Here is a 21,756-nt window from a genome sequence, read left to right as displayed (position 1 = left end):
CAACTGATAATTAAGTTTATTTATATCATTTTTTTTTCCATGTTCATCAAAATTCTAATTGCCAACAGTGAAAAGAGAAATTAGTGTAAAATAAAAGTATGAATAACAAAAATTGACAAAAAAAGCAATCAAATGAAGATTTATAAAATAACTAAATATTTAATTGAATAGCAGTTATAATCAAGTCAAAAAAAAAAAAATTCTTTGAACAAGTATATTTTTTTGATACTAAATGTGATGACATAGTGTAGGAAGGAGATTGCTATAACTAATTATCCAAGATTTATATTTTAAAAATTTCAAAATTAAAATAAATTTAAAAAAAATAAATTGAATTATGAATTTGGTAATTAAAAATTAGAAATTGCAAACTTTTCCAATGACAAATAAAGAGAATCACCTTTGGGATTGCCGAAATGCTCATTTCCGAATACGTCAAGATACAGCGGATATCTGAAAATACACAGTTAATTTTTATGGTTTGAAAAAGAAATAATAATAAATGAATAAATTAAAAATATTAAAAACATTCAGAAAATAAATAAATAAATAAATAAATAAATTGATAACATACAATTTTTCTGCTTTGATGTCCTGAGCATGATGGCACTTGATAGCAGCAGCGAACGTCGACTGAATCGGAAACACGACTCCGCAGCACGACATTGCATGCTCCACCTCTTCTGACATCAATCCATCTCTCAACAGAACTTCTGAGAAGCCATTTCTTTGCCTCCTCTTCTGTTTATCTCCCTCATCTCCTTCATCTGCACCATCATCTCCATACATTCCATCCTCATATTCATCATCCATTTGACTTGCAGATCCCTCTCTTTCTCCTTCTCCTCTTCCTTCTCCTTCTTTCCCTTCTCTTCTTCTCTTCCTCCTCCTCTCCTCCTCCTCGTCCTCCCACAGCTTCTTCCCCACGTCCTGTGTCTTCGCCACCACCTCCTTCGCACAGCAATACCCTCCCATGCACAAGATCCTCCCACACAGCAGACACAACCCCATCCTCTGCGGAACCTGGCGGCAGCTTGGGCACTTGGCAGTCTGAAGGAAAGGAAGAAGATCAGAATAGTTGAGAGGGAGAGTGAGGAGATGAGGAGGTAGGAGATGAGGAGGGAGAATGAAGAAGGAGGAGGAGAGGAGACGAATGGAGGCGGCCTTTGCAGAAGTTGCAGATGAATTAGAGAGATAAGAAATCAATGTGTTATTACAATTCGCTTTCCTTTCATTCTCCTTCTCTTCTTCCACTTCTTCTTCTTTACTTACATCCTTCTTCTGTGTTTTCACTGTTCTCTTTCTTTTTGAGCTTCCCCATGCAAATATCTCAAAGAACAGCTCCATTTGTTCAATGGAAGGCGCAGGAAACACACTCAAAGTGTTCAAATCAGCACCAAATGCATACAAATCGTCAGAAAGCGAAGGAAGAGGCGGAGAAGGAGCCAAAGTGGAAGAGGCAACAGAAGTTGGTATGCTTCCTCCGACTTGATGAGCAGTTGACAGGCGAGTGAAAGGTGATGAAGAATTGTCAGAAGAAGAATGAGAAATAGCTGAATGTATATTAACAGCCTGTGATGTCAGCTGCGAAGGAGAAGCAGCAGAAAGAGTAGCTGACGCATTTGTATTGTTATTTGGCTGAGTCAATGAGAAAGGATGGTTAGCTGGCAGCGTGGAAGAGAGAGAAAGAGAAGAAGGAGCAAGTTTTCCGACAGTTGGCGAGTGAGAATTGAAGTATGACATGACATTCAACACAGCAGGCACAGACATCGTGTGGGAGGCATCGAAGAGAGGAAGAGTCAAAGCATACAGGAACCTATCAGCTGCTGCATATGAAGACGAAGAGGAAGAAGAGGAGGAGGAAAGAGAAGAAGAGGAAGAGGAAGAAGATGGGAAAAGAGCAGTAAACAGCAGGAGTGCTCTTCGGAGAAAAGCCATTTTGAGAGCATCCACATTCTTCTTCTCAAACCAAGGGGACAGTTCAGACACAACATTGCCTGTTTTGACAGAACTGTGTGAATTGCTCAGAGAAAGAGAAGAATTAGAAGGATAAGAAGGCAGAGCTGATAGAACAAGCAATACACATTTAGAGAATGAATGACGAGTGACAGGGCGACATTGCCACTCGGCAGAAGCAGCAGCACGAGAATGTGAAAATGGAGAGCCCAAAAATGAGAAGAGAGAAAGAGGATGAGAAGAAGAAGAGGAGGAGGATGATGGTAATGATGATGAGTTATTTGAAGGAGAAGAAGGAATGGAAGAAGAAATAGAGGATGGATGAGGTGTTGATATTGGAGAAGGAACAGAAGAAGAAGTAGCTGTTGGAATATTCAAATGAACAGCCTCAGTATTATTTATTGAACATTCAACAGAATTTGAGTTTGAACTCAATTTTGTGTTACTTTCATTCGATTCAAAAGAGAAAGAAGGCGAAGTTGAAAGCAAAAGAAGCTGAAGAAGAAGATGAGTCAAGTCGCTGCCCACAAACGAGCAAAGCATTTGAACACCTCTTTTGGCCAGGTTGTTCTTCAATGGAGCAACGGGCACTGGTTGAGATTCCTGTACAATATCCATTTTTGTTGTTGATTGCTCTTCTTCCTCTTTTGCTGCTGCTGCTGCTGATGATGCTTTGCTTATGTCTAATCCACTAATTGTTTCTTCCTCCTTCTCCAACACTTCATCTGCAAACGACAAAAGACTAAATGATTGATCAGCATTATTGACATCATTATCTTTTGCCTCATTCATTTTTTCTCCTGCTTCACATTCAGTTTCAGTTTCAGACATAACAGGCTGTTTTATCTGTTTCACCAGAAGATTCACCAGATCAGCTGCTTTGCTCATCAGGCGCATCGACATAAGCTCATTTAGAACAATCTCTCTTTCTCTCACAAACACATCTTCTTCTTCTTCTTCTCTTTCTTCTTTTTCTGTTACAACTGCTCCTTCTTTAATGTCTGGCTCAACATCCATTGCTCCTTCACTCACTTTTGCATTCTTTGCCTCCTTCTCTTTTCTCCACAGCTCTTCTTCCACATCCTCTTCGCTCTCTCGCAGCATCTGAATAGCCACACACGAATGGAACAGTGCAGACAATGCTGTTGACTGATTGCGGCTGAGGCAGAAGCGATACGTGGCCATCGGAGGAATGTGGAGCAAAGACCAGAACTCGACAGCTGTGCGGGGGGCAGGCAGTGAAATCGGATGGAAGGGAAGAGGAGAGGGAGAAAGAGAAGGTGAAGATGATGGTGAAGTGGAAGTGGAAGTGGAAGAAAGAGGAATGTTGTTCAGAGACAAATCAGAGGCAGGTGCCATGCTTGTCAATGAAGCAGCAGGGGCAGAATCGCCAACAGGAGACTGAGAGAGAGAAAGTGTTGAAGTGGCTGAGAGAACAGTTTTTGGGGAATCAAAGCTGATTGGCGAATGAGAAGGAGAAGAAGAAGAAGAAGGCGAAGGCGACAGGACGAACTGGACAGCATGAGAGGAGGTGTGCGCAGGAGGAGAGAGAATCAGATAGGAAGAGGTGGGATGAGAGGGCTGCTGATATTGATATTGATACTGATGCTGGTAGGCAGATGCAGCAGAGAGAGAGAACGGAGAGAATGTTTGCGATTGTAATTGAAGTTGTGCCTGCGAAGAAGGACGCTGACTGGCAGAAGGAGGATAGCTCAGTCTGAGTGGATGTGGTTGATAAGGTGCAATCTGAGGGCTGAGTGCAGGTGGAGACGGAGAGAGTGAGAAGAGGTCATCGCTTTCGCTTCTGATTGTATCTGAGAGCGAATGACGTGTTGTGAGCGTGGAGAATGGCGAGGTAGATGGCTTTCCTTTGTTTTCTTCGCATGCTGTTTCCACTACCTTGTTTTCTTCTTCTGTCATTTCTTTCCCTTTATCGTTTGTTTCTTCTCTCTTTTTCTCCTCTTTCTCTATTCCATTGTTTGCTTTCCACAGTTTCTTGTGCTTCTTCACGATATCTCTTATCTTCTGTGAGAGTGGAAGTGGAAGAGGACGCAACCCCCACTCAATCGATGCGAGTGTGTGGAGCAGCGCCAGAAGAGCTGTGTTGTCATAGCTCATCTTCCTGAGCGAAGGAGAAAGATAAAGCGAGGCACTCCGAATTGACCCGAGAATGACAAGAAGAGAGTGGAGATGCGAACGGGCAGCGGCTGGAGTGAGTGTATGGATGAAGGATGTGCCTTCAGAAAGCTGAGACAGAAGAGAATTCTCAAGTTTTGTCAGCAATTCCATCGCTTCGGAGACTGACAGGTTTTGCTTTCGCTTCAAGTCTTCGTTCAATGCTTCTAATTGTTGAAGGATCTTCTTTATTTGCATCTCCTTTTCCTGCTTTCTTTTCGCATTTGCTTCCTCTCTCTTCTTCTCTTCTTCTCTTTCTCTAATCTCCTCTTGCGTCTGTGCTTGCTCCTCCAAAGGAAGTGGTATTTCTGTCTCATTCTTTCCATTCATAGGCTCATTCACATTGACATTCACTTCCACATCCATCGCACCATCCATTGGCTGCGTGATGTTCTGTGGAGTGAGTGGCGACTGGAACATGATGTTAGGCAGAAGAGATGGAGGGATTGTTGGTGGAGAATGGGCAGACGGAGAAGGAGGAGGAGATGGCTCATCCATCGACTCAACTCCTTCAATCTCCATCCGATTGTCTGCTGTTGTGTATCCATACTGCATCCCCATGTAATTTATGTCATCTCCTTCATAATCGCCAAAGTCCTCAAATGATCTTCTCCTTCTTCTCCTTCTTCTCCTCAACTCCATCCCTCCATTTTCTTCCTCTCCTTCCACATCGTCAAACTCATCTTCCATCTGTCTCCTTCTTTCCTCCTCTTCTTCTTCATCCACCAACGATGACACCAGTCTCTTCAGCAGAGCAGGCACAGCGTGTCTGCGTGGAGAGAGCAGCTGAAGGAGGATGGCTGCTGGTGTGACATGGCTGAAGAGGCGGATGAGCTCTGCTGGCTGCACAAAGGAGACCAGCTGCTGTGCCAGAAGAGCATCGCCCAGGTTGAACAGATCAGGAAGCAGCGAAAAACGGAGAGAGGAAATGTGGAAGCGAGAAATACGAGGAAGAGAACGAAGGGAAAGCTGCTGTGAGACAAATTTTGGACGGATGACGATGGCTGTCTGCTCTTCTTCTGCTTCATCATCGTCATTCTCATTCTCATCAATGCTTTCGTTGTTGTTGAGGCTGTTTTCATCGTTTTTACTCTTGGCTGATCCAAAACTGTATTCAGATTCGTGATCAGCATCGTCTTGAGAGGAAATAGATGACTTTGTGTTTTTCCTCTTCAACCCTCCTCTTTGTGCAAATTTGGCTGTTTTTGCATCCATTTTCATTGAATCATCTTTCTCCTTTTCTTTCAATTCCTCTTCATTATCAGAGTCTTTTTCTTCCTCTTCCTCCTCCTCTTCTTCTTCTTCGATTTCATCTTGAGTCAAACAACCTGCACACAGTAACGGAAGCAGCAGATTCGCCTGCTGCTCGCAAATAGGGCACATAAACTGCGAAGGATTGGCTTCTGCGTTTTTGTTGAGTGGCTGCTCTTTCATTGCATCAATCTTCGACAGAATATTGTTATTTTGCATTCCCACAGCCGCATCCTCTTCATTGTTGTTAGCAATACTTCCATTAAAGTTGTATTCTCCTTGTGAAAACTGCTCGCTCTGGTTTGGCAGACTCATTTGCTGCATCTGCAACATCCTGCTCTGCTGCTGCTGTGCTGACTGCCCCATCAGCAGGTCTTCCACAGCCAGCCCTTCCTCAGCCCCTATTCCTTCGTCTGCACGTGGTAGGAACATCTGCTCCTGGATCTGCTGAATCTCCAGCTGTCTCCTTCTCTCCTCTGCCTCTGCGCTCTTCTGCTGGGCAAGCTGCTGCAAAAGATGCTTTTGGCAGTCGCTGTGCATGGCGTGCCCACATGTCTGCACAAAGAAGGTCTCCTGAAGATGCATGCTGCGGTGGGTGTGGCGGTGGTGCTCTTGCTGCCTGCAGTAGGAGTGGTAGATGTGTTGATAGAGATTGAAGGATGAAGAGACAGATGAAGTGCTGAAGGCGTGGCTGTGGTCGTGGTGACGGCAGCAATGATGATGCTGATGTTGTTTACGATGATGACGATTTGAGCGGTCATTGTTTTGTTTGTGTGGATAATGGGTTAAATTTCCAGAACGAGATAGATATAAATCAACCGGTTCATCTCCAGCTTCATCAGGCGTATCAACATTTGCAAGTTTCTCATCATTATTATCTGAAACATCCATTTCTTTCATTCCATCCAACTCTTCATTATTATTGCCATTATCATTCTCATTGTTATGATTATGACATCTGCCACAGCATTTTCCCATTCTTCCAATCGCCTTCTTCCTCTCATACTCCAAAAACGGACTTCCATTCAGCTCTTCAAGCTGCTTGTGAGTGAGAAACGGGAAAGTGGGCGTGGCACAGTAAGCGCTGTCAGCAGAAGGGTTGTTGATGAACAGTCTGCTGCGGTGTCTGCTATTTCCCCACAAATCAGTCGTCTTCGAGCGAGTTTTAAAGTGTAGGGCGTGTTGGTGCTGGTGCTGATGCTGATGCGAATTTGTGTGTTGAGAGGAAGGTGAGCGAGAGGAAGAAGAGAGAGAAGAAGAAGAAGAGTGAGAAAGAAGAGAGACGTTGGAACAGGATACACACGAATCACTCAGCATGTTGCTGCTAAATGGAGATTCTGAATGAGAACTGGATGTGTCGCTGTTGCTGTCTTCTTCATTCAAATTGGCGCTTTCTTCTCTTTCGTGGTGGTGGTGATGATGATGCTGATTGTGATGTTTGAGTCTGAGCATCTTGCTTTTCTTTTCCATCTTCTTCTGCTGCTTCTTTAAATGCATCTTTTTACGAAGATAGTTTTTGCTCTGAAGTTCAAACAGGCCTTGTGGCTTCACTTCTCCTTCGGGTGCTGAGAAGAGTGGGACTCGAAGTGGAAGAGCAACATCGTGTGAGCGCTTTCGCATAAGACTGTTATTGCTCTTTGTCTTGTCTGACTCTTTGCTCTTGTCTGATGGCAGATCTTCTTCCATTCTCCCCTCAGAAATAGCTTGCTTCTCAACAAGAGTCACTGGAAGTGGCAATGAAAGAGGCCAAGAAGCAGGAGAATAACACTTTCTTTCTCTTCTCCTTCTTATGCTTCTCCTTCTTTCTTTTTCAGCCACTTTCTCATTCATCACATCTGCTCCTGTGTCTTCTTCAGACAACCTCACTCTCTTCTTCCCAGCTATTCCTCCTAGTTCATCCACAAACTCTTCATTATCGTCTTCTCCTTCTTCTTCTTCTTGTTGCCTCTCGTAATTTCTCCTTCTCATTCTCCTCTTCTTGTTGCGATGCTCCCAAGCAGAATCTCTTCTTCCATACATCTTTCCTTTATGATGTCTTTTGCCTGAATGTTGATGATGATTGTGATGATTATGACGTCTACGAGAAAAGTGTTCAAGTTGCATTTCTTCTGAGTCAAGTGAATAAGAAGAGGTTGAATAATCTTCTGGTTGATCTTCTTTCTCCTCTGATTCCTCTTCCATTCCTTCTCCTTCCGTTTCGAATTCTGTTTGTGCGCTTTCTTCATCATTTTCTTCATCAAAACTAGATTCAAAAGAAGAATCATATTCACTTGTTGAGAAGAAAGAAGATGAAGAAGAACGTGAATGTGAATCTGTTGAAGACAATTCTCTCATTTTGTTTCCATCTGAAATAGAAGATGGTGTGTTGAATGAAATCGAAGCTCTGCTATCTGATTCAACATCCATAGGCTCATCAGAATCACTTGTGATTCCAAACTTCCTGTGCCTCCTCTGTTTAGCTCGTTGATTTCTAAGTGTTCTTCTTCTTCTTATATTTTTGCGATGATGAGCAATCGACGACATCTCATCACCTTTTGAACTGCTGCTAAATTCTGAGTATTTCTCGTCTTCATCTCTTTCTCTTTCTCTTTCTCCTTCTTCTTCTCCTTCCATATCTTCCGAATGCCTTTGCGAATGCTCAAATGCTTCAGACTGCTGATTCTCATCGTATTCAGACAGAGCTTCATTATCTTCCACTTCAGATCCAAAATACTCTTCTCCATCGCCAAGTATCTCCATCCTCTGCTTCTTCATCCCCTCTTTGTCATCAAATTCAACTCCTTCAAACGGAATTCTCATAATCTCGTCGTCAAACTCGTCCTCTTCCTCGTCTTCGTCCCTGTCTGTCTCTGAGAACATCTGCCTCTCTCTCTCGTCTTCCTCTGCCTCCAGCTCTTCCTCCTCCTTCTCTGCCGCTGTTGCATCCATCAACAGCTCATTCAATAGTGCTTGTCCTGTTCCCTTCACATCCACCTCATCTCCATCATCTCCTCCCAATCCCAAATCATCCTGGTGCCCTTTAACTGCTCCTTCATTGAACCCTATCTCTTCCTCCGACTCCAACAAGTCTTCATCTTTCTCGCTATCATCGTCATCATCCGGGTTATCTTCCATTTGTGTTGTCCATTCGCTCACCTCCTGCTCATCGTCTTCATCTCCATCTTCTGCATAAAAGCGCCGACTGAACTCACTTTCGCTGCTCTCATCCCTCTTTCTGTCTGCTGCTGCTGCTGATGCATCCATCTTTCCTCCATCTGCATTGAGTCCTTCGTTGTAATACTCGTTCAGATCACCTGAATCTGACGCCTGTCCATCCACCTCTCCTCTTGACACATCAAACACGTTGTCTGCACTGCTCCTTCTGTTCCGAATGCGCACTCTCTTTTCTTCTCCTCCTTCTCCTTCTCTTTCTCCTTCTCTTCGCCCTCTGCCTCTGCCTTCCCCGCTGTCCACTCTTTCGAAGTGGGATGTACCTGGCGGGGTGGAAAAGCGATGTGGATGAGGCGAAAGAGAAGGAGAAGAGTTGGGCGAAGACATTGGAGACGACAGATGAGAAGAAGGTGAAGTTGGAAAAGAGGCAAATTCAGGTGAAGGCGATTTGCTCTTCTCTTTGTGCTTGCGGAGTGAAGGAGAAGTGGGCGAAAGAGACGAATTTGAAGGGAAAGAGCCAGAAAGAGAGGGAGAAGACGGGATGAGTCTGTGTTTTGGCTTGGGGCATTCGATGACAGTGAGACGGGGCTGCTCAGAGACAGAGCGTGATGGGTGGTGCATCGGGTGTTGTGGCTGAAGTGCTGACTGGTTGAGATCGTTGGAATGTGCATGTGAATGGACGCGGGATATCCTTCCGTGTTTTTGAGGAGTGGAGACGCTGTCATCAACAGTGAATGAAGAAGAAGAAGAAGATGTTGATGATGATGCGTCTGCTGCATTTCTGGAGGTGTCGTAGAGTGTTGCCTTTGACGAGATGTACGAGTGGCGTGTGACACACGCAGCATCCACAACAACCAGAGGCGAATGTGCAGCACCTGTTTCATCTCCAATGGAGTTTTGCTGGCGAGATGAATAAGCATCAGATGAGGTGTCTGCGTGTGAAAGAGAAGATGAAGCAGAAGAAGACTGCATTGGGCGCACTTCTTTGAAGAGAGACTGTTCTTGCGATGGATAGCTTGTATTGACATTTTGCTCAGATGAGTCTGATATCTTTGGAGATTGAGTGGAAGCAGAAGTAGCAGGAGAAGAAGAAGAGGCACTGGATGTTTGTTGAGCTGCCAATGGCTGAGGCTGAGGCTGTGGCTGAGTCTGAGCAAAGTTCTGAGAAGAGCTTGTTCTTCCGCCAAAGAAAGAATCGAAGCGGTTCATCATCAGTTTCGCCTTCTCGTTGTCCTTCACCTCCATCTGCACTGAAATCGAGTTCTCCAAAATGGAAGTTGGGCCAATCTGCACATTTGCTGCTTTTTCTCTTTGTGTTGCGCTTTCTTTTGCTATTTTTGTGTTTCCTTCTCTTCTTCTGTTGCTTCTTTTGTGACTTTGGCTCTCTTTGCTTCTTTGTTCTCTTTTTTTCTGCTTCTTCTTTGATCTTTCCTTTGAAACTGAATCTTTTCTTTCACTTCTCTCCTTCTCTTCCTTCTCTTTCTCTTCCTTCTCTTCTTCCTCTCCTCTTTTCTCTTTAATTGGAAGCACACCATATTTAGCTAGTTCCAATGTCCCATTCTTCGTCATTGCATCAAACACTTCTGTCATATGGGCCTCTGGATCTACAACAGGAAGATCAAACAAAGAAAGAGAATGAGCTGATGAAGAAGAAGCAGAAGAAGCAGAAGAGGAAGAAGACAACGAGGATGAAGATTTTACTGATTTCAACGAAGCAGCTGAAGAGTGCGTCAATGACAATGTCTTAGGAAGGCTGCCTTCGTTGGATTCCTTTTTCGTTCCCTCTTCTTCCACATCCATCTGCATTGGCTGTTTAGCTTCCTTTTCTGTCTTTTTGGCTTTGTTTTCTCTTTCTCTTCTTTCTCTTCTTCTTCTTTCCTCTCTCTTTCTTTCTCTTTCTTTCTCTTTCCGTTTCTCCTTCTCCTCCTCTTCTTCTTCAAACAATGCTTTGCTGTCCATTCCTTTATTGCCCCACCAGGGTGTTGTAAAGTCCCTCATTCTCATTCCCTTCTGCCTTCTCACTTTGTGTTTCCCTTCCATTGCAGATGATGTTTCTTTCTTATTCTCTTCTTTCTGTTTATCTTCTGTCTTATTTGTCTCTTCAACATCCATTTCACCTGCCATTTTCTTCTTCTTCTCAGCTTCCAACTCTTCTTTTGTTTTAAGCTTCTCATTCTCTCTTCTCCTCCTTCTTCTCTCCAACCTCATCCTCTTCCTTTCTCTTCTGAACTCATAAAACTGCTCTGCATGGAAGTTGATGACGGCTGCTGACGAAACTGCCTGCAATGTCGTGTTCCGCTCCACAAACGAGACAAATCCAGCTGACTCATTCATCAGAATGTCCTTGTGACACAACGCACACACATACCCCGTTGGCTCATGAGGACATTCTTTGCTTTCTTTGTTTGTTATGCTTGCTATGCTTTCTTTGATTTCTTTGATTTCTTTGGCTTCTGCTGTTTCTTCCTTGTCTGTGTCTATCTCCATTCTCCCTTTGTCATCTTTGAGAAGATCTACTTTCATTTGCTCTTCTCTTTCTCTTTCTCTTTCTCTTTCCATTTCTTTCTCTCTCTCCTTCTCCTTCTCCTTCTCCACTCTCTCCTTCTCTCTCTTCATCTTTTGTATTTTCACTCTTTCTGCTTTTGGTCTAATTCCTAACTGCTCCACAAATGAGTCAAAAGCTGCTTCGTCTTTGTGATAGAAGACTGCTACCACAAATGCCAGACGATGGAGAATGCGAGAAAGAAGAAGGCGGATGAGAAGAGAAAGAGAAGTGAAGGAAGAAGAAGAGGAAGAGGAAGAGGAAGATGTCAGAGCGATGAACAATTGATACAACATTGATGCAATGCTCAATTGTGTCGCAGCATGCAACTTCTTTCTCTCTTCTTCCTCATCTTTTTCTTCTCTTTCGTTTCCTCTTCCTTCTGCTTCCATTCTGTTCCCTTCATAATTATTATCCACCTCACTCACTGAACCACTTACTCCTCCACTTGCCTTCTTCTTCATTGCATTTGCTACACCCTCAATTCCTCCTTCAGTCAAATTCATGTCATTTTCGCTCATGTCAAAATCAATGTTTTCTCTGCTAATTCCGTTTGAGTCAAAATGCAGTGTGGCTGATGCTCTTCTCTGTGTAACCACTTCTGCTGTGCATGGGCAAGAGATGCGAGCAAAGAGAGAGGAGAGGAAGGATGGAGAAGAGGAAGAGGAAGAGGAAGAAGTTGATGATGATGATGATGATGATGATGATGATATCATTGATTTATAAGCAGAACACACTGGAAGAGACAGAGGATGAATGAAATCGTCTACAAGTTCTGGCTGTTTATACTTTGTTTCTTTCTTTTCTTTTCTCTTTTCTCCTTCTTTCTCCTTCCCATCCTTCCCATCCTTCCTTTCCTTCCTTTCCTTCAATTCCTCCAATGTTTCAGGTAATTTCCACTGAGGGCTGAAGCAAAGAGTTGTGTCAAGCAGCCTCAGTGCTGCAAACAGCATCAGTTCGAGTGACTGGCATGTGAAATGGATTGGAGGAACAAAACTAGGCAAGTCGGCTTCAGAAGCAGAAGTTTCAGAGAAGGAAGGAGAAGATGGGTTAGTGGCTGGAGAAGAAGGCAATGAAGAAGATGAAAGAGTGTTTTGATTGGTGTCTTCTTCTTCTTCTTCTTCGCTTTCGCTGTTTTTCTGTGTGCTTGAAATGTTATTGCTATTACTATTGGTATCTGAATCAATAGAGCTGTCTGAGTCTTGTTGGGTGCTGCTAAAGGAATGCTGGAGTGAGAGTGTGGGTTGAGGTGGTGGAGGGATGGGAGGAGTAGATGTTGAAGAAGAGGAAGAAGAAGATGATGATGACGATGATGATGATGATGATGAGATTGCAGGTGATGAAGTGACAGAAGCAATAGAAGGATGTGTTGAAAGCAAAGGAGATGAAAGGGCGGATCTTTTTGGTGTAGAAAAGCCATTATTAGTATTGTTATTATTATTACTTGAAGACAGTTTTTGTACTCTGCTTGAGAAGTAAGAAGGAGAAGGAGCAGCAGATGCACCTGAATACAAAGCATTGAGCAGATCGGAGTCTTCTTTTGAGTATCCTTCGAGAAGAGGAGGGTGGATGAGGATATGGGTGGATGAAGGAGATGAATCAGATGGATTGGATGAGAAGATATTTGAGGAAGAAGAAGAAGAGGAAGAGGAAGAGGAAGAAGAAGAAGCAACATGAAGATACAAATGAAGAACAGTCCACAAAATGCCCAGAAATGTTGGCGAAGTTGCGATGTCATTGAGAGAATTGAAGGGAGCAGCAGAAATTGGAACGTGGGGTACACCTGGAAGAGGAGGGAAGATGGATGGATGAGAAGAAGGATGATGGGAAGAAGGATGAGAAGAAGAGGATGATAATTGTTCGGTTTCATTGTTTTCTTTTTCATCATCCTCAGCATTAATATCATCATCTTCCTCTTCTTCATCCAACACACTCAACATCTTCTCCTCCTCCTCCGCAACATACTCCTTCACCTCGCTCCTCCTCACATGCTTCGCACAGCTGGCGATCAAATCTTCTCTCTTCTGCGGGGTGACACGGGGCATAAACACATCCACCTCTTTCCAGCAGCACTCATTCAGCTTCAGATGCTGTGCTCTTCCAGGCACAACCACAGACACCTCAGACAGAACAGAGAGGAAAGATGGATGGTGGGAATACGCAGCAGGGAGTGAGTCACACAGAGAAGAATGAGAGAGAGGGAGAGGAGAAAGAGCTAAGGAGAGGATGATGTGGCGACGAAGAGATTCGAGAGAGGGGGAGAAGAAGGCAGTGCGGGAGGGCTTTGTTTGCTCGATGAAGAGAGAAGAACTGGGGGGAGGGGATGGAGTGGGGAGAGAATGAGAAGAAGAAAGAGAAGAAGAGGAAGAAGAAGAAGAAGAAGAAATAGTAGAAGAAGAAGAAGAAGGCTCAATGATGTGAAGAGGGAAAGTTCTGTCGACAGAGAGGGAGAGAAGGAAGGAGAGGAAGTGAGAGGCGAAGGCAATCATTTCAGAGTCGCTCATTCCCCACATCATTCCAACACGCTCAAGGGTTGCTGGGAGAGGAGGAGGAGGAACAGAAAGAGAAGAAGAAAGAGAAGAATTCGAAGGGGTTGAAGAAGAAGGGGAAGAAGAGGAAGAAGATGTTGATGATTGTACAATATTAGCTTTGTTGTCATCAATCATCTGATTGTCTTGTTCATTGAATGAAAGTGGCTGAGGCACAGAAAGAGATGGCTCAACGTACATTGTACTCTGATTGGAAGAGGAATTAACCTGTGTTATTTGTGAAGAAGAAGAACACCATGAACAAGAAGAGGAAGAAGAAGAAGAGGAAGAGGAAGAAGAAGAAGAAGAAGAAGAAGATGATGATGATGATGATGATGATGAATGCAATGCTTTCTCACATCCCACAGCTCTTCTCCAATACCAAGGGGGAAGGAAGAAGAATTCTAAGCCAAAGAGAGTCAAAGCTAATGACAAGAAGCGCGTCCAGCCAGCTGTGCAGAGACAGATCTGTTGGATTGATTGGAATGGAATGGAAGAGAGAAAGAGAGAGGAAAAGAAAAAGGAAAAAAAAAAAAAATAAAAATAAAAATAATAAAGAAATAAAAATAGAATATATTAGTAATGTTGTTTTTAAACAAGAAACAAAATTAATTAATATGTCCAATACACACAGATATTTAATAGACAAAATAAATAAATAAATAAATAAATAAATAAATAAATAAATAAATAAATAAATAAATGTCATAACAATTTACAGAATTTCCAATCACACCTGTATCAAAAACACATCCGGCAGCAAGAATCTCATCCAAAATGGAGGCAAAAAGTAGAAATGAGCCAGCGGTTCAACCGAAAAGCCGTTTCTTCTCCAGACAGAAGAAGAAGAAGCAAGCTGAATAAAGGCGAGGTGGATGGTGAGGGGCTGCTGGACAATGAGGAGTGCTTCAGTGGGGGAAAGGAGAGCAGGAAGGAGCGAGGAAGGAGAAAGAGAGCGAGAGAAAGAAGGAGGGAAGAGGGAATCAAGTGAGTCAGTGAAAGAAGAAGAAGAAGAGGAAGAGGAAAGAGAAGAAGAAGTTTTTATTTCACTTCCATTTCTTCCTTCTTCTCTTTCTCCTTCTCCTTCTCCTTCTTCTCCTTTCCTCATTCTATTTGATGCCAGCATCACAAACTTCGCAGTCACAAAGGCTAACAGTCTGTGCAGTGGAATATGAATGGTGAAGGGATGCTCGAAATGCATACGTCTCAGAATGAGAGAGCGGACAAAGTTCTTCAAAGAACGCACTTCTGATACAAATGTTGGCTTGTTTGAAGAGGAAGAAGAAGAGGAGGAGGAGGAGGAAGAAGAAGATGATGATGATGATGAAAGAGATAGAGTGGGAGGGGCTTGGACAGCTGAGGGTGTGTCATAAGAGAACTTTCTGGGAGTGAAGATTGGAGAAGGTGCAATGCCAGTTGTTTTGGGGGAAGATAGAAGAGGAGAGAAGGAGAAAGAAGAGAGGGAAGATGAAACAGGAGAAGAAGAAATAGAATTGGCAGAAGAGGAAAACGGGGAAGAAGGCTGAGAATGTAAAGCAGGGGAAAGAGTTACTAATGAAGCAGAAGAAGAAAAGGAGGAGGAAGAAGAGGAAGAAGAAGAAGAACCAAATAACATTGCATCGTCACCTCGAGAGAAGTTTCTATGATTAGCAGGCGAAGCGTATGAGAGGTGAGGGGAAAGAGGAGAGGCAGAAATATATTCCGCATCTCGTTCGCTCATCGACATCCTTCTTTCTCCCATCCCTATCTGAATCTCCAACTTCTTCCCTTTCGCCCCATATTTTCCTTTCCCTCCTTCTCCCGCCATTTTCCCTTTATCTTCTTCTTCTTCTTCCATTTTATTCCCTTCTCTTTCTCTTCTTTCTCTTTCTTCTCCTTCTCTAATCGCGCCAATTGCCTCTATAGCCTCCATCGCCTCTCTCTTGTTCTGACTCCCTTCTTCCACCACTGTGGGCGAGGCTGTGTCTGCTGGCCAGGGCATTGGCAGTGACTCGCCAGAAGAGACAGACGCCTTCAAGGCAGAGAATGAGAAGAGGGCAGGGGCAGATAACGTGGGGGCGATGGAGGAAGAAGAAGAGGGGGAGGAGGAAAGGGAGGAAGATAAAGGAGAAGAAGAAGAAGAAAGTAATGAAGAAGAGGCGGTTGGATAGAACGGGATTGTTTCAGATTGAGTAGATATGACAGAAGAAGAAGAAGAAGAGTTAGCAGAAATAGCAGAAGCATTGGCTGTTAATGGGACCATTGGTATGTGAGAGAAAGAAGGAGAACGAGGAGCATGAGTGAAGATGGGGGATTGGGGAGTGAGTTGAATGTGCTTGCGGAGAGGGGAGGTGGGAGGGGTGGATGTTGAAGAAGAGGAGGAGGAAGAAGAGGAAGAGGAAGAGGAAGAAGAAGATAAACGAGAAGAAGAAGCGAGTAAAGGAGCAGGTGATGATGCTGTTGATAGAAGTGTGGGTGTTATCCTATCAAATCCAAGATTGCTCAATTGCAATGGCACAGCGCTATCTTCTTCCATTCGCCCTTTCTCTTTCTCTTCTTTCTCTTCTTTCTCTTCTTTCTCTTCTTTCTCTTTCTTCTCCTTCTCCTTCTCTTCATCCATCCCATCGTCTTCTCCTTCTCCTTCTCCTTCTCCTTCTTCCTTTGTGAGTGTCTTTCCCAATGGTGAATGAGCAGGAGGAGCACAGTTTTGTGCTGTGAATGGCTGAAAATGCCTGCTCAGTCCAACCATCGAATGCGCCCTTCTCAAAGGAAATTCTTCTCTCCTCTTCTCTTCTCTTCCTCCTTCTCCTCCTTCTCCTTTTCCTTCTCTTCCTTTCCCTTTAATTCTTTCTCTCTCCTTCTCTCTCTCTTCCTTCTCCACAGCTTTGTCTATCTCCCCCGCATACTTCAGCACAGATGAGAAGAAAGAGGTGTCTGTGGCAAACAAAAGAGATTCAATCGACTGCAGAATCTTCTCGTTGTGTGGCGTCTGCTCCATCTGATCAGAGCCTGTCAGACGTGTCTGAAGCACCTTTGGCACAGCATCCCATTGGAGATCAGAGAAGAGAGGGAGAGTGGACACATCGATGGAGGAGGTGGGGAGAGGAGAGGAGGAGGAAGAAGAAGAAGAAATATTCTCGTTCCCTTCTTTGTCATCTTTAACTCCTTCACCTTCTTCACCTTCCTCCTCTCCCTCTTCCTCATCATCATCCTCCTCATCTTCCTCTTCCTCATCGTGTATCGAGTAGAGAGGCCTGAACTTCTTCGGTCTGAAAGGCAGCAGATACACCAGCGGAGAGCAAGAGAGTGTCTTTGAGCATATCAAATCAATAACCATTCTCCCCAATGCCATCGCATCGTCTGGGTGAGACAGAGAGAGAGAGAGAAGAAGAGACAGGCGAGACACGTTGGAGACGCTGTGGTGGAGAGAGGAAGAAAGAGAGGAAGGCAAATACGGCTGTGAGGGGAGGATGCGGACGAGGGGCAGGGCATATGAGTGGAAGGAGATCATAAAGAGGAGAGAAGAGAGAGTGGTGGGCTGTTGAGGCTGCTGAAGAAGCTTCTGAAGACGCGTTTGTGCTTGTGTGAGGATGGGGGTGGAATGAGAAGAAGAAGAAGAAGAAATGGAAGAAGTAGATGTTAATGATTGATCGTTACTTGTGTGTTTAGCAGAAGTTGTGGATGCTGTTGATTTCTGTTGGCCTTTGTGGAATGCTGTGATGAGTGTGGGAGGTGACATGTTGTTCTCTTTATCATCTGCCTCATCTTCTTTGTCATCTTCATTCTCTTTGCTTTTTTCTTCTTCCATCTTCTTTTCTCTTTCCTTTTCTTTTTCTTTCTCCTTCTCTCTCTCTCTTCTCATCCTCCTCTCCTTCTTCTTCTCTGCGATCCTCTTCTTCCTCTCCTCCTCTGCCCTCCTCGTCTCCTCCCTCAGCTCTGCAATCAGCACATTCCCATTCTCCTTCAGACACATCGACGCTGTCGTGTCTGTCATTATCTGCTCAATACACGCCAGCTTCGGCTGCAGACTCAAGAAATCTGCAATGTAGAAGTCTGAATACAACATCAGGGAAGGCTGAGAGATCTGAGAGGAGGGGGACAAGGAGGAGAGGCTGAGGGGGAGAGGGGGGAGAGAAGAAGATGAAGAGGAAGAGGAAGAAGAAGAAGAAGAAGAAGAGGTTGAAATGGTTGTGGATGAAGAAGATAAATCTGATGAAAGAGGGAGTTTTGGTGAGGTTGTGGCAGCATTAGCAGAAAGTGTCTCTGGCAATGCTGTTGTGCCTTCACTCACTGACTTCATGAGAGAAGAAGAAGACATTGGATATGCATTCGATTTAACTTTTGCTTCATCTTCATCTCCTTCTTTCTCTTTCTTCCCTCCCTTAGCTTTCATCATCTTCTTCTTCTTTCTCCTTCTCCTCTCCTCCTCCTCTCTCATTTCATGCTGTTCCTGCAGCCACCTCTGCCACTCTGTCGATGCCCTGTGCAACTCCAGCCTTTTCTTCAGCTCCAAACGAGGCGTCGAAAAACTCGGGTTTTTGCTCAATCCAATCGTTGCCAAGTAAGACAAGAGGAAAGACAAGGAAGGTTTGACAAAGAGAGTGAAGGAGAAAGAGAGAGAGGAGAAGAGGGTGCGGATGAGCATGGAAGGCGGATAGCGCCAGTTTGTGGGGAGAGAAGGTTGCCTAATGAGCACATCAGAAGGAGAAGAAGGAGAGGAGGAAGAAGAAGAAGAATCAATCAGAAGAGGCAGTTTCTGCTGTGTGTGAGTGCAATCGCCGAGGCCAGAGAGAGAGGAAGAGGAGAAAGGAAGGCAGCGGCGGATGAGTAGAGCAGCAGGAGCATCAGGAAACTCGACAAGGCCTGTCAAATCGAAGACGAAGGGAGTGGAAGAAGAGGTCATTGAGACAGAAGTGGTGGTGCTGAGAGACTGAAGAGCAGAAAGAGACTTGGAGGAGCTGAGGAGGGTGTTGGCAGGGGTGGAGGAGGAGGAATCAAAAGAAGAGGAAGAAGAAGAAGAAGATGAGTAAGAAGACATTGTTGAAGGAGCAGCAGGAGCAGGAGCAGATGGGACAGAAGAAGGAGGAGGAGAAGAAGAAGCTGATGTGGTGGTGGCTGTGGTAGTTGTTGTGATGGATGCTCCAGAAGGGATAGAGAGCGAGAGAGAAATCGAAGGAGGGACAGATATTTGAGGGTAGTTGTCGTACCAGGCAGCAAAGAGAGGAGGAAGGAAGGAAGGAGTGGCTGAGAGGCTGAGGAGGAAGTAGAAGAAGGGGCGGGAGGGGAGAAGGCGGATGTGGCGAAGAAGGAAGGAAAGGAGGGTGAATGGAAGGGGAAACGATGAGGAAGATAAAGAAGAAGAAGATGATGATGATGATGATGGTTGTAATACGCAATTCGATGAATTAGAAGTCTGCACAACATTAATCCCCTTCTCAATATTTGCTTCTCTTTCGTCTTTGGCTTTGATGGAGCATTTATTTTCTGCTTTTTTGGGAGTCGTCTCTTCAGAGTCCAGTGCCAATCGAGCCATCGTCATCTTCAAAAAGGAAGGAGGAAACCGGAACAAGATATCTGCAGTGACTGCTCCTGATGAAGAAGAAGAGGAGGAAGAAGGCAGAGGAGGAAGAGCTGCAGATGCTGCTGGACTCGCTGTGCCTGCCCCAAATGTTGACTCGTCGTCTCCCTTCAGCTTTGTTGTGGCAGTCGCTTCCTCACATCGCTGCTCTTTCATCATCAGCTCGTCTTCCTTCGCAATTTTCTGCTTGAGCCCTGAAACATCCTTCGTCATTTCTCCTATTATGAAGCTTGTGAGCACTTCATAATCGAATTGAGACTCAGATTCTGCTTCTTTGTCAGTGATTGCGTGTTCTCCATTCACTGCAGCATCAGAAGATCCTTCATTCATCTGCTTGTCAGCTCCTTCGCTTTCCTTCATTTGATCTGATTGTGTCTGTTTTGCTTGTTTTGCCTTTTTGATCTTCTTTATCTTTTTTTCTTCTTTTGCTTCCTTTGCCTTCTTTTCTGTTCTCGCCCATTCTTTCTCCCTCAAAACAACCAAAGTCAGCAGCGCAATGGTGTTCTTCATAAAATCCTTCCTCTTCACCAGCGATTGGAAAAGCAGGCCATACGAATCGAGAAGCATCTTCCTCAGAAGAGTAAGGGTGGAAGGCGATAGGCGACGGAGATGCGTCAGTGGCACCATGGAAAAAATAAGATTGGAAGAAGTAGAAGAAGAAGAAGAAGAAGAAGAGGGAACAAGAGCAGATGGAAGCTGAGATGCGTAATTTGAGAGGGAGCCTGCTGTTGTTGATGCTGGCTGAGGCAGCTGTGGAGGAGGAGGCGTGTCATAAATGCTCCTTGCAAGAAAGTGGGATGCTGCTGGTGAAGATGTAGCAGTTGTAGATGAAGCACCGGAAGTGAGAGAGTATGAGTGATGCACGGGAGAAGAGAAGAGAGATGCAGCAGATTTGTGGGAGGCAGACGTTGTTGGTGTGTGCATGTTGGAGAATGTTGAAAGATTAGCAGCAGAAGCCGAATGGATCATGTGATGCGGCAATACAACAAGAGCAGCTCTCAGAACGCATAAAAGATGTGCAGCTGACATTGTAGGAGTAGAAATAGCATCAATTTCTTTTGAAATGTTTTCAAATATCCGATAATCTTGTGAATTCTTTTTTTCCCCAAAAAGTAAATCAAAAATGAGTAAAATCAATTAAAATGTTATTGATCAGTACTTAAAAAAGTATAAAAATATTTATAATTTCAAACAGTATCATTCTCTGATGCTTGTGCTCCGCTTACCCCATTTACAGTGGTAGATGTCGAGCTTAGCGAACGATAAGGTATTTTTGGTGACATAAGTTTCGGAGTAACTCTGGGAGACGGAGGAGTCTGAGTTAATAGCATATATGAAGCTAAAAAAATCAAATAAAGGACGAATATTTCAAATTCGAATTCTTAAAGATAAAAAAGCAAACTCCCTCCAACGATTGAAGGACTTCCGCTGATTTCAGTTTTGAAGCACTTTTCATTTAAAATAAATTCAACGCTTGTAATGAGTCGGCCCAATTCCCAAAGTTTAAATAATCCAAATCTCTGACATATTGTTCCTTCGCATAACGAATTAAGAAGCAAAGACAGCATTAATTTTCTTTCTGATGATTTTTCGCTTTCATAAATTTCTTCAAAGTTCGTTAAAAAAGAAAACATATTTTCAAAAGTTTGAGATTCAAATGGATTTGTCAAAAATGAAAATAATATTTCAGATATTTCCAGAGGTAAGTTGATTTCATTAAAAAATAAATCGCCTTTGTGGTGTCTACAATAAAATAATAAAAATCAGAAATAAAAAATAAACAAATGAGTAAATAATAATAATAATGCTTACCCCTGAGCCATTAATTTATTGCGCTTCAGGGTGGAATGATAAAAAAATGATCAATTTTTTGGATCTAACCATAATATCAAAAAATGTTCAAGAGAAAACAATTCTAAAAGTTCAATTTTCCTTACAATTGTTTATTTGAAAATGTTATTATTTATGAATTCTCTATTTATTATTTCATGCATTTAATCAAGGAATGAATATCTTGAAAAACGTGAAAAAACGAATGAAACATGATTGGAGATCGTTCAAAATGATTTGTAATTTCATGATAAACAATCATTTTAGTAATTTGGAGAAATACTCGGACTTTCAAGCTTTTTTGCAAAGCAATAAAAATATCGAATCTTTCTAAACTTTATCAATCTTTCTCGGTTTTTTTGCTAAGTTTATAATTTTCAAATTTGAAAATAGCACAGATATCGCATAAAATACCGAACAAGATCCATTTCACAATAACTGCAAGAGTAATAATTCTGATAATTTTCCTCAAAACACAGCTTGTCAATACAAACTCATTTAATATTCAAGACTTTTATAATAGCCTTTTTTGTTTTCAGAATAAATAATTATTTGAAATTTCGGAGAAATGGAATTTTGAGTATCTCTGAGATTTCAATCATTAATTTTTTTATGAGCACAAACGAGGAAGTTTTGAAAGTCTCGTTTATCAATTGAGTTTGTATCATTGAGATATATTTTGAGGAAAATATTCAGAATTATTCCACTTGCAGTTGTTGTGAGATCGATCTTGTCCGGTATTTTGTGCGATGTCCGGTATTTAATGC

At 43.3% G+C, this 21,756-nt stretch overlaps 1 protein-coding gene across 1 annotated transcript; it reads right to left on the bottom strand.

Annotated features, from left to right (window-relative positions):
• Positions 1-14: 14 nt before the first annotated feature.
• On the bottom strand, positions 15-20,490 carry MONOS_4064 (uncharacterized protein; the record flags this gene model as incomplete). Its single annotated transcript, XM_067874106.1, has 5 exons — positions 15-268; positions 373-453; positions 575-14,070; positions 14,339-20,254; positions 20,353-20,490. The coding sequence occupies 5 exons, from the start codon at positions 20,488-20,490 to the stop codon at positions 229-231; spliced, it is 19,671 nt and encodes a 6,556-aa protein (XP_067733575.1). The 3' UTR covers positions 15-228.
• Positions 20,491-21,756: the final 1,266 nt, after the last annotated feature.

This window comes from Monocercomonoides exilis (assembly GCF_001643675.1).
Source record: "Monocercomonoides exilis strain PA203 chromosome Unknown scaffold7-2047599, whole genome shotgun sequence".
In the NCBI taxonomy this organism is placed as follows: Eukaryota; Preaxostyla; order Oxymonadida; family Polymastigidae; genus Monocercomonoides; species Monocercomonoides exilis.
This window is presented reverse-complemented; position numbering and strand designations above follow the sequence as displayed.